At 45.0% G+C, this 13,276-nt stretch overlaps 1 protein-coding gene across 2 annotated transcripts; it reads left to right on the forward strand.

Annotated features, from left to right (window-relative positions):
- Positions 1–168: 168 nt before the first annotated feature.
- ZNF75D (zinc finger protein 75D) lies at positions 169–11,621 on the forward strand. Of its 2 annotated transcripts, XM_029930496.1 has the most exons (6): positions 169–563; positions 1,503–2,011; positions 3,154–3,262; positions 3,960–4,051; positions 4,355–4,481; positions 10,672–11,621. In XM_029930496.1, exons 2-6 carry the CDS (start codon positions 1,565–1,567, stop codon positions 11,442–11,444), a joined length of 1,548 nt encoding a protein of 515 aa, XP_029786356.1. In that variant the 5' UTR covers positions 169–563; positions 1,503–1,564; the 3' UTR covers positions 11,445–11,621. The 2 variants fall into 2 exon arrangements, with proteins under 2 accessions (XP_029786356.1, XP_029786357.1); XM_029930497.1 differs by lacking the exons at positions 169–563; positions 1,503–2,011; positions 3,154–3,262; positions 3,960–4,051 and adding an exon at positions 4,119–4,180.
- Positions 11,622–13,276: the final 1,655 nt, after the last annotated feature.

Here is a 13,276-nt window from a genome sequence, read left to right on the forward strand (position 1 = left end):
GGGGGGGGGGGTGGCGCGTGCGACCCAGGGCTGCTCCCCGAGCGCCTTCGGGGGCCGGCTGCCTGCCCAGCGCTCAGGGGCGCGTTTGCAGTCGGGCGCGGGGGCGTCTCGGGTTCGTGGGGGGAGGGGGATGCGGCTGTGTCTCCCGCTGCCCTGAGCGAAACCTCCGTGTTCGCGTCGGCTGGTGCCTCTGTCGCCGGAGGAAGGAACATTTCAGCCCCTGAGACGTTAGCGTCTAGTAACCCAGAGATAGAGGAGATGCCCCTCCTTAGAGAACCTTAAGAGCAGGGCGCCAAGGGTTTCTTTGAACACCCGTGGCATCCTCCAAAGAACTTTGTTGTCGCTTCTGCTGGAGTACCCCGGGGACAGTCAGTCTTTCGAGGCCACCCTTAGCCCTACTTAGAGATCTCTACGACCCTGATCCTGACCATGAGTTAATGTAAGGTCAAGAGAACGGCTACCCTTACTAGGACAAGAACCTTCATCAACACCCTTTCTTTTTCCATTTTTACAAGCCGCCATTGTACTTGGTCAACAGGTCCAACTTGTCTATTTCTAGGAAGGTAAGCAAAAAGCCCAATACACAGGTACAAATAAATCTGCACAGTGCCTTTAAACTGCCCAAAAAGTACCCCTCAAATGTTGTTATCTGAGTGCTCAGTTGGAGGGATATTTGCTGAGAGGAATAAGGTTATTTTCCCCCCTAAATGCTTTACTTCTTTCTGATTGGGTTGTCTCAGTCCTCCTGCCAGTATTAATACAGTGGGAATGAGAAATATCAAATGTCCCATGAAGAAAGGTTTAGTCTTCCTAGGAGGATGCAGGGGCATAGAAGTTGTTTCCACCTAACTAAAGACAAAAGACTGGGCTGATTTGTTAAGACTTAGAGAAACTCGGATATGCCCTAGTTGTGAAGATAGGACAGGAAGCACCCAGATTAAATCTTGCCTGCTCTCAAAGCTCCTTTTAACGAGCAGGTACCACTATTGTCACCCACCGCCTTTCCTCAACCTTTAAAAAAAAAAAAAAGGAAAGTTATTGGGGCACCTGAGTGGCTCAGTCAGTTGAGCTCAGGTTGTGATCTAGCAGTTTGTGAGTTTGAGCCACACATCCAGCTCGACGCTGACAGCTCAGAGCCTGGAGCCTGCTTCCAATTCTGTGTCTTCCTCTCTCTCTGCCCCTTCCCTGCTTGCACACTCTTCTCTCTCAAAAATAAATAAACATTAACAATTTTTTTAAAAAGGAAAGTTATCCGTTGCCATTTTTTTTCTGACCTTTGCATTGTATCAAAGCCCAGCAACAAAGAGAGAAAGGTGTGTCCGGAAATAATCTGTAATCACGAGTGTCGAGTGTCCTCATACTTGGTCGCAGATTTTAAAGGGGGGAGATTGGACAGGTTCTTTCTGTTCATTCTTCTTTGATAACGATAAATAGCGGGTCTGTGTCATGTGACTTTTTTCTTGACACATACGTTTCTTTCTCCTCCCCATGCCCTTGAGAAGATCCACTCACTGGTTTGATACCAGACTTGACAAGGCCTCAGTTGTCCAAGGCACTCGGGAGGATGTCACACGTAGGGGTGAAACTGCTCCTAGAGCAGATGAAGATGAGACATCCGGAGGTGAAGGCATGCTTGTACCCCCACGTGGAAGCTTTCTGGGAGACTAAGGAATCCATGAAAGAGAGCTCCAGTGAGAGAAGGAAATCTGGCCTCCAGATGGATGGTCTTGGTCCTGAGGGCGCCCGTCAGCACTTCCGGAGTTTCTGTTATCAAGAAGCCCCGGGACTGTATGAGGCCGTCACCCAGCTTCAGGAATTATGCCACCAGTGGCTGAGGCCAGAGATCCACTCGAAGGAGCAGATCTTGGAACTGCTGGTGCTCGAGCAGTTCCTGAGCATTCTGCCCAGGAGCACCCAGACCTGGGTGCAGAGGTATCATCCACAGAGCATCAAAGAGGCCATGGCCCTGGTAGAGCGCTTTCAGAGAGAACCTGGTGGACTAAGGGATGAGGTGAGAAGATTCCTTACATATTTCAATGAAACGGGGTAAAAGTGGATATATGGGAGGTAGTTAATGGGGGAATGAGTTCTGGCTATCTTTCTTGGCCTTAGAGAAAAAGAAATGCCTTTTGTCCTCTTTTGGGCCCGGGTGGACTAGAGGTGTTGAGCCCAGTCTGATGTAGCCAGGGAGAGAGGACTTGAGTTCTTAGAGACAGAGAAATAAAAGGTAAGACTGAGTTGGAAAAGGAGGAAATACCTGGGGAAAAAAACCCACAGCACATAGAGATCAAAGGTGAGCGAGCGTGGCTAATAGAAATATAAATCAAACAGCTCTGGGGAGACTGTCAAGGAAGAGGAGAAATGGAAAGAAAAAAGTGAACCAAGGATACTGAAAGAAGAAAGATGACCAAAAAAAGAAAATGCCAACAGGGGAGTGGACAGAGTCAGGGTGCTGACGGTGGGTAGTGCCCTCCTATTGGGCGCCCATATCTCTGGGCCAGAAGAAAAGAGCCTCCATCGCTCTCCTTTAGCACTCTGGCCTTGGCCTTGCTGGGGAGTGGGGAACCAGGCTATGCCCTTGGTGGGTGGCGGCACCCTTCCTTTCCTCGGGAGCCTAGCTTGAGAAATGGGGCAGGGTGTAATTTTGGTGTCTTACTGCCATTGGATCATATGGTGGTTAGAGTCTTTAAGTTTCCCCCGGGTTTTCCTCCCCTGCATCTCCTTTCTCCATGAAGTCCTTCCCTGGCCTTGAGAAACTTGGAAAATCTGACTGAGAATTTTTTTTTTTATTCAACTCATTATTATTTAGAGAAAACTGAGAAGATAGACGTGCCTCAAGGCAAGGGTCCAAGTCAAGAAAGCAAGCCTGTGAAGGCAGCCCACCCGGACCCCGCTGGTGGCCTGAGCTGTGGCCGCACGCGACGGGTGGAGGCTGGTAGCTGTCACAAGTCTTCTCATTTTATACTGATTTCCCCGGATGATGGATATGGTACTTTGTGTGGAAATGGCAGCGCGCTATGGCTTTAGGTTTTTTATTGCTTCCTTGAGTGTCACACCCTTGCTGCATCTGGGCTCTACTCTTGTTCATCCCTTCTTCACCGCCCTCAAACCAAAAGGAAGTTCTGTGCTAATGAGGATGGGGATTATTTCTAGGTCACAGCCCATGAGCTGGGAAAGGAGGCAGTGCACTTGGGAGGAATGGCAGTGGCACCGGGCTTTAAGTGGAATACTCACACAGAAACCCAGCCTGTATATGAAAGAGGTGAGGCGCTTCCTGATCATTCTCTTCTTCTGGGAGCCGCAGTAGTAACAGCTTCAGCCAGAATGTCATGGGAATTGTCCAGGTGCCCCGCCATGCCGGCTGTTTGGATGTCTCTTAAGTGGTAGTACAGTAGGCTAACGGTGGGTGAAGTGAGGGCCAGCCTGGGTACAGAAATGTCCAAACTATAGAACCCTGGTGTTCATACCATGGACCTTGCTCCTTAGAAATTTGAGAGGAGGGAAGATGAAACAGGGATGTGTGGGATCATCTCACACTTCTTATGTCAGGGAAGAAACTGAGATCAGAAATGGGCCCTCATAACAGAATGGGGAGAGAATTGTGCACCGGAAAAAAATTATTTAATAAGACACACCACCTATACGGGAGGACCTAAGTCTTTCCTTTTCAGCCACCTCCCATTCTTGCCTACCCCAGTAAGAAATTGATTTTATGAGAGGGAAAAAAATAATGGATTTCCTTTTATTAATTTCTCTCATGAAATCTGGGGAAACAGTCAAGCGAGGAAGCGGTTCTTTGGAGCGGTGGGTATTTGGTTCTTATTTACAATGAGAAGGCCACTTGTGGTACCACATACACCCTTTATCGAGGGACTCCTGATGTTCTCTGGTTTAGAAATCAACTCAGGGTATTTATAAACATAAAAGAGAAATTTTCTCTGGCTCTTTTCCATCCACAGCTCTGCCTGCTCGACAGAGTCTAACCTTTTCTGAGCAGAAAAGCACTCCAACCTGGAAGATGGCATCTGAGCTCACCTTGCCTGAGTTCCAGGTGAGCTGCACTTTCCAGCTTTCTCAGGCAGCCTGAACGTGGCCTTGGCTGTGCTTTTCTCTGCTGCCCGTGACCCACAGTGCTCGGCAGGTGCTCTGAGTCATGCTAGCCCCGGATGTCCACCTCTAGGTAACTAGGCTCAGCGCGGTGGGGACCGGGCCTTTCCCACGCTGTTTACTGATCTCCGGCTTTTTCCTTTCCTGCTGTCTCACCTTTCCCCCCCAAATCTTAATACTCAGAAGTGAGTGAACGGGTGGCCTCTAGAGTGGCAAGTACTCAGCCCAGACCCATTCTTTTCTTTAGAGTTTGTTAACATTTGAAGATGTGGCTGTGTATTTTACTGAGGAAGAATGGGCATTACTGGACCCTAATCAGAAGATCCTTTACAATGATGTAATGCAGGAAAACTATGAGAATGTCATCTGTCTAGGTAAAGATTCTTCCTTTCCTTTGTGTAGAAGTTGAGTAATCTGGTCGCAGTTTATGGGAAATTATCTCCTGTGGGAGAGTCCCAGTGTTCCGGGAGCTGCCTGGGCCTCAGCTGGAAGGAGTGGGGAAAGGAAAGGCATATCCAGATCATTCAGAATAGTGCCTGACTGCAGCCATGCCTCCACGTCTTCTGCTCTCGGTGTCGTGGTCTAAGCTGTCATCATCCCTGACCACGTCTGCCTCAGGAGCACAAGCTTGCCATTCCCCCGCTGCTTCATGTGCCCCCCCTAATGCTTCCGTCTCTGCTCCTTCATATGCCCACTAACAACGGTAGTTGCTGGGAAAGAAGGTCCCAATCTAAGATTCTGCCCATTTAATTGTCTGGAGTAAATGAAAGTATGAAAGAGTCATTCACTCTCCCTGAAAATAGTCTGGAATGAAGATAGCAGTCCATGACCTCAAGGTTTTATTCTCAGAACATTATTGTTACACCTTAAACTTGAAGTAATCTGTTTAGAACAGTGGGGAGGAAACCACAGATCCAAGGTCCCCAGGAGTTCAAGGACATTCTTGGAGAGTCCCCTACAGGTAAGTATTATACATGGGAAAAGGAGACATGTTCTTAGATCAGAACCTTTACAGGAGATTAATATTCCAAGATTCTACTCCTGTATATTTCTAACTGGACTTCTTATTAAGATAATTGTAGATTCACGTGCAGATTTGAAGAGTAATACAAAAACCTGTGTACATACACTTGACCCAGTCTTCCTCAATGATAAGTTTTGTAGAAGTATCGTATGATATTGCAACCAGGATATTGGTATTATACAGTCTTCTGATCTTCATATTTTATCTGTGTTGATTTGTGTGTGTATGTGTGTGTGTGTGTATTTAGTGCTGAAAAGTTTTTATTACAAGTGTAAGTTTGCATATTCACCACTGCAGTCAAGATACTGGATAGTTACATTACCACAAGGACCTTTCTTTTTTTAAAAAAAAGTGTATTTATTTACTTTGAGAGAGAGTGAGCCTGCAAGTGCATATGCACAAGCGGCAGGAAGGAGCAGAGAGAGGAGAGAGAGAATCCCAAGCAGGCTCTGCACTGACAGAGGCTGGGGCTCTATCTCAAGAACCGTGAGACCATGACCTGAGCCCAGATCAAGGGGTTGGATGCTTAACTGATTGAGCCAGCCAGCCACCCCCACGGGACCTTTCTTGTTGCCCTTTTATAACCACACACTCGTCTCCTACACCTCACCCCATCACTGACCCATGCCACTTGCTGATCTGCTCCACAGTTCTAAAAGTTTGCCATTTCAAAATGCTGCATGAACAGAATCATAAAATGTGTAACTCTTTGGCATTAACTTTTTTCATTCAGAATAATTCCCTGGAAATTGATCTGAATTGTTGTATGTACTAATAGTTATTTTTTCTTTAACTACTGAATAGCATGGCATGATATTGATAGACCATGGTTTGTGTAACTGTTCGTCATTGAAAAGATATCTTTGCTCTCTTCAGGTTTCTGGCTACTGTGAATAAAGCTGTCATGGGCATGTATGTGCAGGATTTTTGGTGGAGATAAGTTTTCAATTCTCAGGAATAATCATCTTAACAGTGCAGTTGCTGGTTCAGATGGCAATTATGTATTTAATTTCATATGAATTTGCCAGACTGTTTTCCACAGTGGCTGTAGCGTTCCACGCTCCCCACGAGCAGTGAATGAGTGATCTAGTTCCTCCATATCCGTGCCGGTGTTTAGTTTGTCTCCATTTTATTTTTGCTGTTCTGATAGGTGTGTAGTGTTCTCTCATTGTGCTTTGGGGTGTACATTTCCCTAGTGGTCAGCGATGTGTTACAGCTTTTCATGCGCTTTTTTGCCATCTCTGTAATCTCTTCAGGGAAATGTCTTTTACCCATATTTCAATTAGACTCTTTTTTAATTGTTGAGTTTTGAGAGTTTATATATATATATTTATGAACAAAGTATTTTTTTAATGTTTGTTTATTTTTGAGAGAGAGAAAATGAATGCGAGAAGGGGAGGGGCAGAGAGACAAGGGGGAAAGAAGACCTGAAGCATGCTCTGTGCTGATAGCAGAGGGCCTGATGTGGGGCTTGAACTCATGAACTGTGAGATGATGACCTGAGCTGAAGTTGGACACTTAACCGACTGAGCCACCCAAGGCCCCTTTAGACAAAGTCTTTTTTTAAAAATGTTTATTTATTTGTTTTGAGAGAGAGTGTGTACGTGCAGGCATGCGCGAGTAGGGGAGGGTCAGAGAGAGAATCCCAAGCAGCCTCTGCGCTATCAGTACAGACCCCAACACTGCTGACTAGGGACTCGACCCCACAAATCCTGGGACCCAGACCTGAGCCTATGTCAAGAGTCAGATGCCCAACTGACTGAGCCACCCAGGTTCCCTGAGAGTTTTTTGTATATTATAGATTCTAGCACTTTGTTGAATACGTAGATTGTAAATAGTTTGTCCAAGTCTTTTTAATCTTCCTATGGGCTTCTACAGAGTAGAAGTTTTTCATTTTGATGAGGACCATTTTTGTATTAAAAAACTTTTTTTAATGTTTATTTTTGAGAGAGTCAGGGAGGGACAGAGAGAGAGGGAGACACAGAATCCAAAACAGGCTCCAGGCTTGGAGCTGTCAGCACAGAGCCCAGTGCCTGCCTCGAACCCATGGACCATGAGATCATGACCTGAACTGAAGTCAGACAATTAACCGACCCAGGCGCCCTGATGAGGACCAATTTTTTAAATATGTTTTTATTTATTTAAGTAATCTCCACACCCAACATGGGGCTCAAACTCATGGCCTTGAGATCAACAGTCACATGCTCTACCAACCGAGCCAGCCAGGCGCTCCATGAGGACCAATTTCTCATGTTTTCCTTTTATTCATTGTATTTTTGGTGTCAAAGCTAGAACTCTGACTAACCTTAGATCCCTAAAATTTTTCCCTAAAACTTTTATAGTTTTACATTTAAGTCAGTGATCCATTTTGGGTTAATTATTATGTAAGGTGTGACATTTAGGAAGAGGTTCATCTTGTGATCTATGGAGGGCCAGTTGCTTCAGGCCCATTTGTTGAAAAGGCCATCCTTCCTCCACTGAATTCTGTTTGCACTTTTCTCGGAGATCAGTTGGGTGTATTTGTGTGCATCTGTTCTGTTCCTTGAGCCCTTCATCTGCCCCTCTGCCAATATTGTACTAACTGTAGCGATAATATAAAAGACTTAATATCTGTCAAGTAGACTGATTCCTCCCACTTTATTCTTGTTTGTAAAATACAATTTTATTTTAGCCCTTTTAGGGCCTGTGCCTTTCCACATAAATTTTAGAGTAAGCTTATCTATGTCTACGAGAAACTTTGTTGGGATTTTGCTAGAAATTACATTAAACCTATATATTAGTTTGAGGAGGATTTATATCTTTACTATGTTGATTTTTTTAAATCAGTGAACATAGTGTGTCTCTGTTTTGGTCTTTGATTTCGTTCACCAACTTTTTGTAATTTTCAGTGCATAAGTCCTTTATATATTTTGTTAAGTATATGCCAAATGATTTCATTTTCACTGGAGCATTTGCAAATCATCTTGTTTTTCATTTGGGCTTCTTTCACTGTCTTTATATAGGGACGCCCCTGATTTTGTATTTTGGTCTTGCATTCTATGACCCTACTAACTCACTTATTATTTCTAAGAGTTATTTGGTAGATTCCTTGAGATTTTTTTTATACCTAATCACATTATCTGCAGTGCTTTTTAATTTCTTTTTCTCTTTTAACTTTCTTTAGTGTTTATTTATTTTTGAGACAGAGATATACAGCGCATGGGTGGGGGAGGGGCAGACTGAGAGAGGGAGACAAGAATCCTAAGCAGGCTCCAGGCTCTGAGCTGTCAGCACAGAGCCTGATGTGGGGGCTCAAACTCACAAACCGCGAGATCGTGCCCTGAGCCAAAGTCGGATGCTTAACCAACTGAGCCGAGCCACCCAGGTGTCCCTTAATCTCTTTTTCTTGCCTTAACTGCTATAGCTCCAGCTTCCTGCTTTGTTGAATAAGAGTGGGAACAGCAGACACCCTTGCCTTGTTCCCAGTCTCATCATGGAACACATTAAGTCTTTCACCAGGACTATTAATTAGTTAGCGTGGTTTTTTTGTTGTTTCTACTCTTTTATCAAGTCAATACAATTCCTGATGTTTTTATATGAACGGATGTGGGATTTGTCACATACTTCTCTGTGTCCATTGATGGGAGTGTGATCTTTAAAACCTTGTTGATATGGTATGTTATGATGATTGATTTCAAATGTTGAACCAGTTTTGCATACTTGCAATAAATCCTTCTTAACCATGGTATATAATTCTCACATATTTTTATATGCAGTTTGCCAGTATTTTGTTTAGGATTTTTGCATCGAAGTTCATGGGGGATGTTAGTCTGTAGTTTCTTTTTTAGTACTGACTTTATATGATTTTGCTGTCAGGGTAATACTGGCATGAATTGGGTATTATTTCCTCCTCTTTTCTGGAAGAGATAGTATAACATTGGTTTAAATTCTGTAAATATTTGGTAGACTCCCCCAGTAACACCATATGGACTTGGATTTGGGGGACAAGCATTTAAACTATGAATTCAGTTTGTGTAATGGTTATAGTGCTATTCAGATAATCTATTTCATGTTGGTGGTTTTGAGGAATTGGTTCGTTTTTTCCTGACTTTTAAAAGTCATGAGCATAAGGCCGTTTATAGTATTCTCTTACCATTGTTTCGGTTGCTGCAGAATGTGTTGTGATAGATTCGATTTCCTTCCTGATATTGGCATTTGGGTTTTCTCTCCTTTTATTGTTGTCAGTTGTGCTAGAGGTTTCTCAGTTTTATGAATTTCTTTGAAGAACAAGCTCTTTGGTGGTGACTGTTGCTCTGATTTTTATTATTTCCTTTCTTCAGCTTGCTTTGGGCTTGTTTTCCTTTCTTTCTTTGGTTTACTGAGGTGGAAACCTAGAGTATTGATTTGAGACCTTTCTCCTTTAGTGTTGGAAGTGCTTAGGACTAGGCCTTTCCTTCTGAGCGCCATGTATTTTGATGTATTATAATTTCATTTTCATTCGATTGTGTCTTAAAATTTTCTTGGAGACTTTCTCTTTGAACAATGGAATTTTAAGAAGTGTATTATTTCATTTCCACAGATTTTGAGATTGTCCTCTTGTCTTTCTGTTTTTGATTTCTGGTCTGATTCCATTTTTGCCAGGTTGCCTTTTCTCACTCATGTCGTGATTTTTGTTTTGGTTCTTGCTCCAGTGGGTGATTTTTTTTTATTGCATCCTGATCATTTTGTCTATTACGTGAGGAGAGTCTGGATCCTAGTTATGTATTTGAATTTAATGAGCAGTCCCCCTATTAGAGTTTATCACATAGGTTCTATATGGAAACCAATTTAACAATAAACTATTATAAAAAAAATAAATAAAATACATCACATAGGTTCTTTCCTACTTGTGTGGGTTATGCCTCGGTACAGTTTAATTTTCAGAGGCTTCATGGAGTTACTGCAGTTTCCTTGGCTAATATGTTACTGCCAGGGCTCCCGTATGCCCCTGCCGGTGCTGCCTGGGGGTGAGGCAGGTGGTTAGTGGCTAGAGTGCATCTCCAGGGAAAGGGGATCTCGGACCCTCAGGGATGAAGAGGCTCCTTGGCCAGGCCACCGTGGCTGGGCACCCCTTGCTAGCTCTGCCTGCCCACTTGGGAGGCTCCTAGCTGGGGTTCTGATGTTGGCAGGCTCCCCATTCGGACCGGTGCAGGGAGGGATAAGCCTACCCGGGCAGCCTTCTGTTGCTAGGCTGAGGGCTGGAAAACACTAGATCAGTGGTGTGGGTGCGGGGATGTAAGTTTGCTATGTTACTCTGCTAGTCCTAGGACCCCAAACCATTTTGCTTTCTCCTTCCTGGCTCTTAGAACTCTTTGTTGGTTGTGGCTTGTGCTCTTTAGTCAGGTATGGAGCCCAGCAAGGAGGATCAGGAGGAAATGCATCTATGCCATTTGTGCATATCGGACCAGAAATCACTTGTTCCTGTGTTGCTTAAAAAGCAATCATCCTTGATGTTTCTCTCCATTCGTCTAGTTTTCTTGTTCTGGAATGCAAACAGCTGACTCTTCTGTTCATTCCAACAGGGTTAAAGCTCAAAAATGACACTGGGAACGACCAACCTACATCTGTTTCTACATTAGAAATACAAGCATCAGGATGCAAGGTGTTAAGAAAGGCCAGAATCAAAGTTGCCCAGAAAACCACAGGCAAAGAAAATCCTGGTGTTCCGAGCAGGGTTCAGAGACGGCATCGAGCTTTTCTAGGGAGGAAAAGAGAGAAACTTCCAACGTGTAAACAAGAACTTCCAAAACATAGGGATCATCCTGGGAAAGGCCACGCAGGAGAGAAACTTTTTAAGTGTCAGGAATGTGAGAAAAGCTTCAAAGGTAGTTCTGGCCTTATTAAGCACCAGAGAATTCACACTGAAGAGAAACCCTATAAATGCCAGCAGTGTGATAGGAAGTTTAGGTGGAGTTCGGATCTTAATAAGCACTTAGTGGCACACCAAGGAATAAAACCATACAGATGCTCCTGGTGTGGAAAAAGCTTCGGTCACAGTAGAAATGTACACATACACCTAAGAATTCACACGGGAGAGAAGCCCTTCAAATGTTGTGAATGTGGAAAAAGATTCACCCAGAACTCTCATCTCATTAGACACCAGAGAACCCACACGGGCGAGCAGCCGTACGCTTGCAGTGTGTGCAAAAGGAGCTTTAGTAGGCGGTCAAGCCTGCTCCGGCACCAGAAACTCCACTGGAGCAGGGAATCCTGTCCAGGGAATCCCGTCCAGGGCCTCCAGTCTGAAGAAAAGCACCATAAGGATCCCGACCCCAGAGGTGATGAAAGAGCATAGCACTCTGAGGCACCAATGAGAAGTTGTCTGTCAGCAGCGGGGAATTTCGGAGGGGTACATGCTGTCCTGCACAGAAGGGAATCGAAGCGGTCTCTCTCGGTCAGCATTGTATCCTCAGTGCCTGGCACAAGACTGATACGCAATGAGTACTTGAGAAATAAAAGAGTGGAAATAATAGTGGTCAGATATCTATCATTATCTCTTCCTCTCTCCCCCTCCCCCTCTCCCTCCCTCCCTCCCTCTCCCTGTCTGTCTGGTTACTCAGCTTCCCCACTCTCTGTGACCTCAATTCTACAAGTATCAGGGGCTCAGCGAATACATGAATGGTCTCGGGTCCTACTCTCATTCTTTCTCAGGAGAGGTGGAAAATCCGAGTATTCAGGGCCTCCAAAGGGAGCTCAGAGCAAATTGCTAAGCTGGAGAGAGTTGCTATGGCTGGCGTTCTGGTGACAGGAACAGCCAAGTCCAGGGCTGAGGGAACTATATTCTGCACCAGGAAGAGGGCGTTTGGTGTGTGCCCTGGGGAACGTGCCCCCATTCCAGCGGCCTCCCCACTGGCCCTCACTACTGCGGTGTTTTACGTCAAGGATTCCAGGCAGCAGGTGAAGGCCTGAATGCCAGCACAGACCTAGGGACCTTGCGAGCACTTGATGTGTCTCCTGCTGGTCCCCTCTGCACTGAGGGATAGAGAATGAGATGACGAAGGAAGTGGTCAGGGCCCTCACCTAGGAATCTGTCTCTCTTTTTTTTAATAGTTTATTGTCAAATTGGTTTCCATGTAACATCCAGTGCTCTTCCGAATCTGTCTCTTTGTAGAAAGCCCAGGGCCGGCTAGGGTGAATGGCCTTTTTTTTTTTACTTTTCACTCTGTGGACTAGACGCTTTCAACTCGGTGCCACGGTGCTCCAGGGCCTAAAGGGAAGCCCATTTTTCTGGCTGCTCAGCCACAACCACATACACTTTGGATGCTGTGCAGGAAAGTCCAGGAATGTTTGTAAACTGATTTACTGAGAATGGCAAGGTGAGTCCTGTGGCCTTTATAGCCTGAGCGCACATTGGAGGGAGAAGTGTCGGAGCAAAGTACGGCCTGTGGCTTACAGTGATGGCCCCAGTGAGCGCGAGCTCAGATGGAACCGGGTTTCTAAGGCTGCGGGTTTCTCTTCTTTCCCCATAGGCCTCAGGGATTATCTCCTGAGAAGACCATGTGATGTCAAGGGAAGGGCAGGGACGTTGGAAGACAGGGCGTCGTAGCCATGTTAGATCCCAGGCTACAATGTTGGCTGATGTTAAAAGTAACATTTTACTTTTTAATGAAATGACATGTTGTTTCATATGAAACATGAACCAGAACTCCATTGGTACCAAATCACCCAGAGACGGCAAACAGTCACTTTGTTTTGGACTAGATATATCCAGAGAGTTTTTTTCCATCAGGAGACTGCTCCCAGCCTGTTTTCAGGTTTGTGAAATGGAGATGATAATTCCGTACTCTCAGGGCTGCTGCGAGGATTAGATGAGATGGGCCACAGCAGGTGTTCCACAAACGTTTGGAACATTCTGCCTTGGTTTTTTCACCTAGTTATTTTGAACATTTTTTTTTGGCATTTAATAAATGTTAGCTTTTTTTTTCATAGTTTATTGTCAAATTGGTTTCCATACAACACCCAGTGCTCTTCCCCACAAGTGCCCTCCTCCATCACCACCACCTCTTTCCCCCCTCCCCCTTCCCCTTCAGCCCTCAGTTCGTTTTCAGTATTCAGTAGTCTCTCAGGTTTTGCGTCCCTCTCTCTCCCCAACTCTTTTTCCCTCTTCCCCTCCCCCTGGTCCTCCAT

Source organism: Suricata suricatta, chromosome X (genome assembly GCF_006229205.1).
Source record: "Suricata suricatta isolate VVHF042 chromosome X, meerkat_22Aug2017_6uvM2_HiC, whole genome shotgun sequence".
NCBI lineage: Eukaryota > Metazoa > Chordata > Mammalia > Carnivora > Herpestidae > Suricata > Suricata suricatta.

Bases quoted from the DNA above. Each gene is read 5' to 3' on its own strand.
- ZNF75D (XM_029930496.1), top strand. From the start codon at position 1,565: ATGTCACACGTAGGGGTGAAACTGCTCCTAGAGCAGATGAAGATGAGA. The intron at 4,052-4,354 runs GTGAGCTGCACT...TCTTTTCTTTAG, and splicing joins TCACCTTGCCTGAGTTCCAG to AGTTTGTTAACATTTGAAGA. The intron at 4,482-10,671 runs GTAAAGATTCTT...TCATTCCAACAG, and splicing joins TGAGAATGTCATCTGTCTAG to GGTTAAAGCTCAAAAATGAC.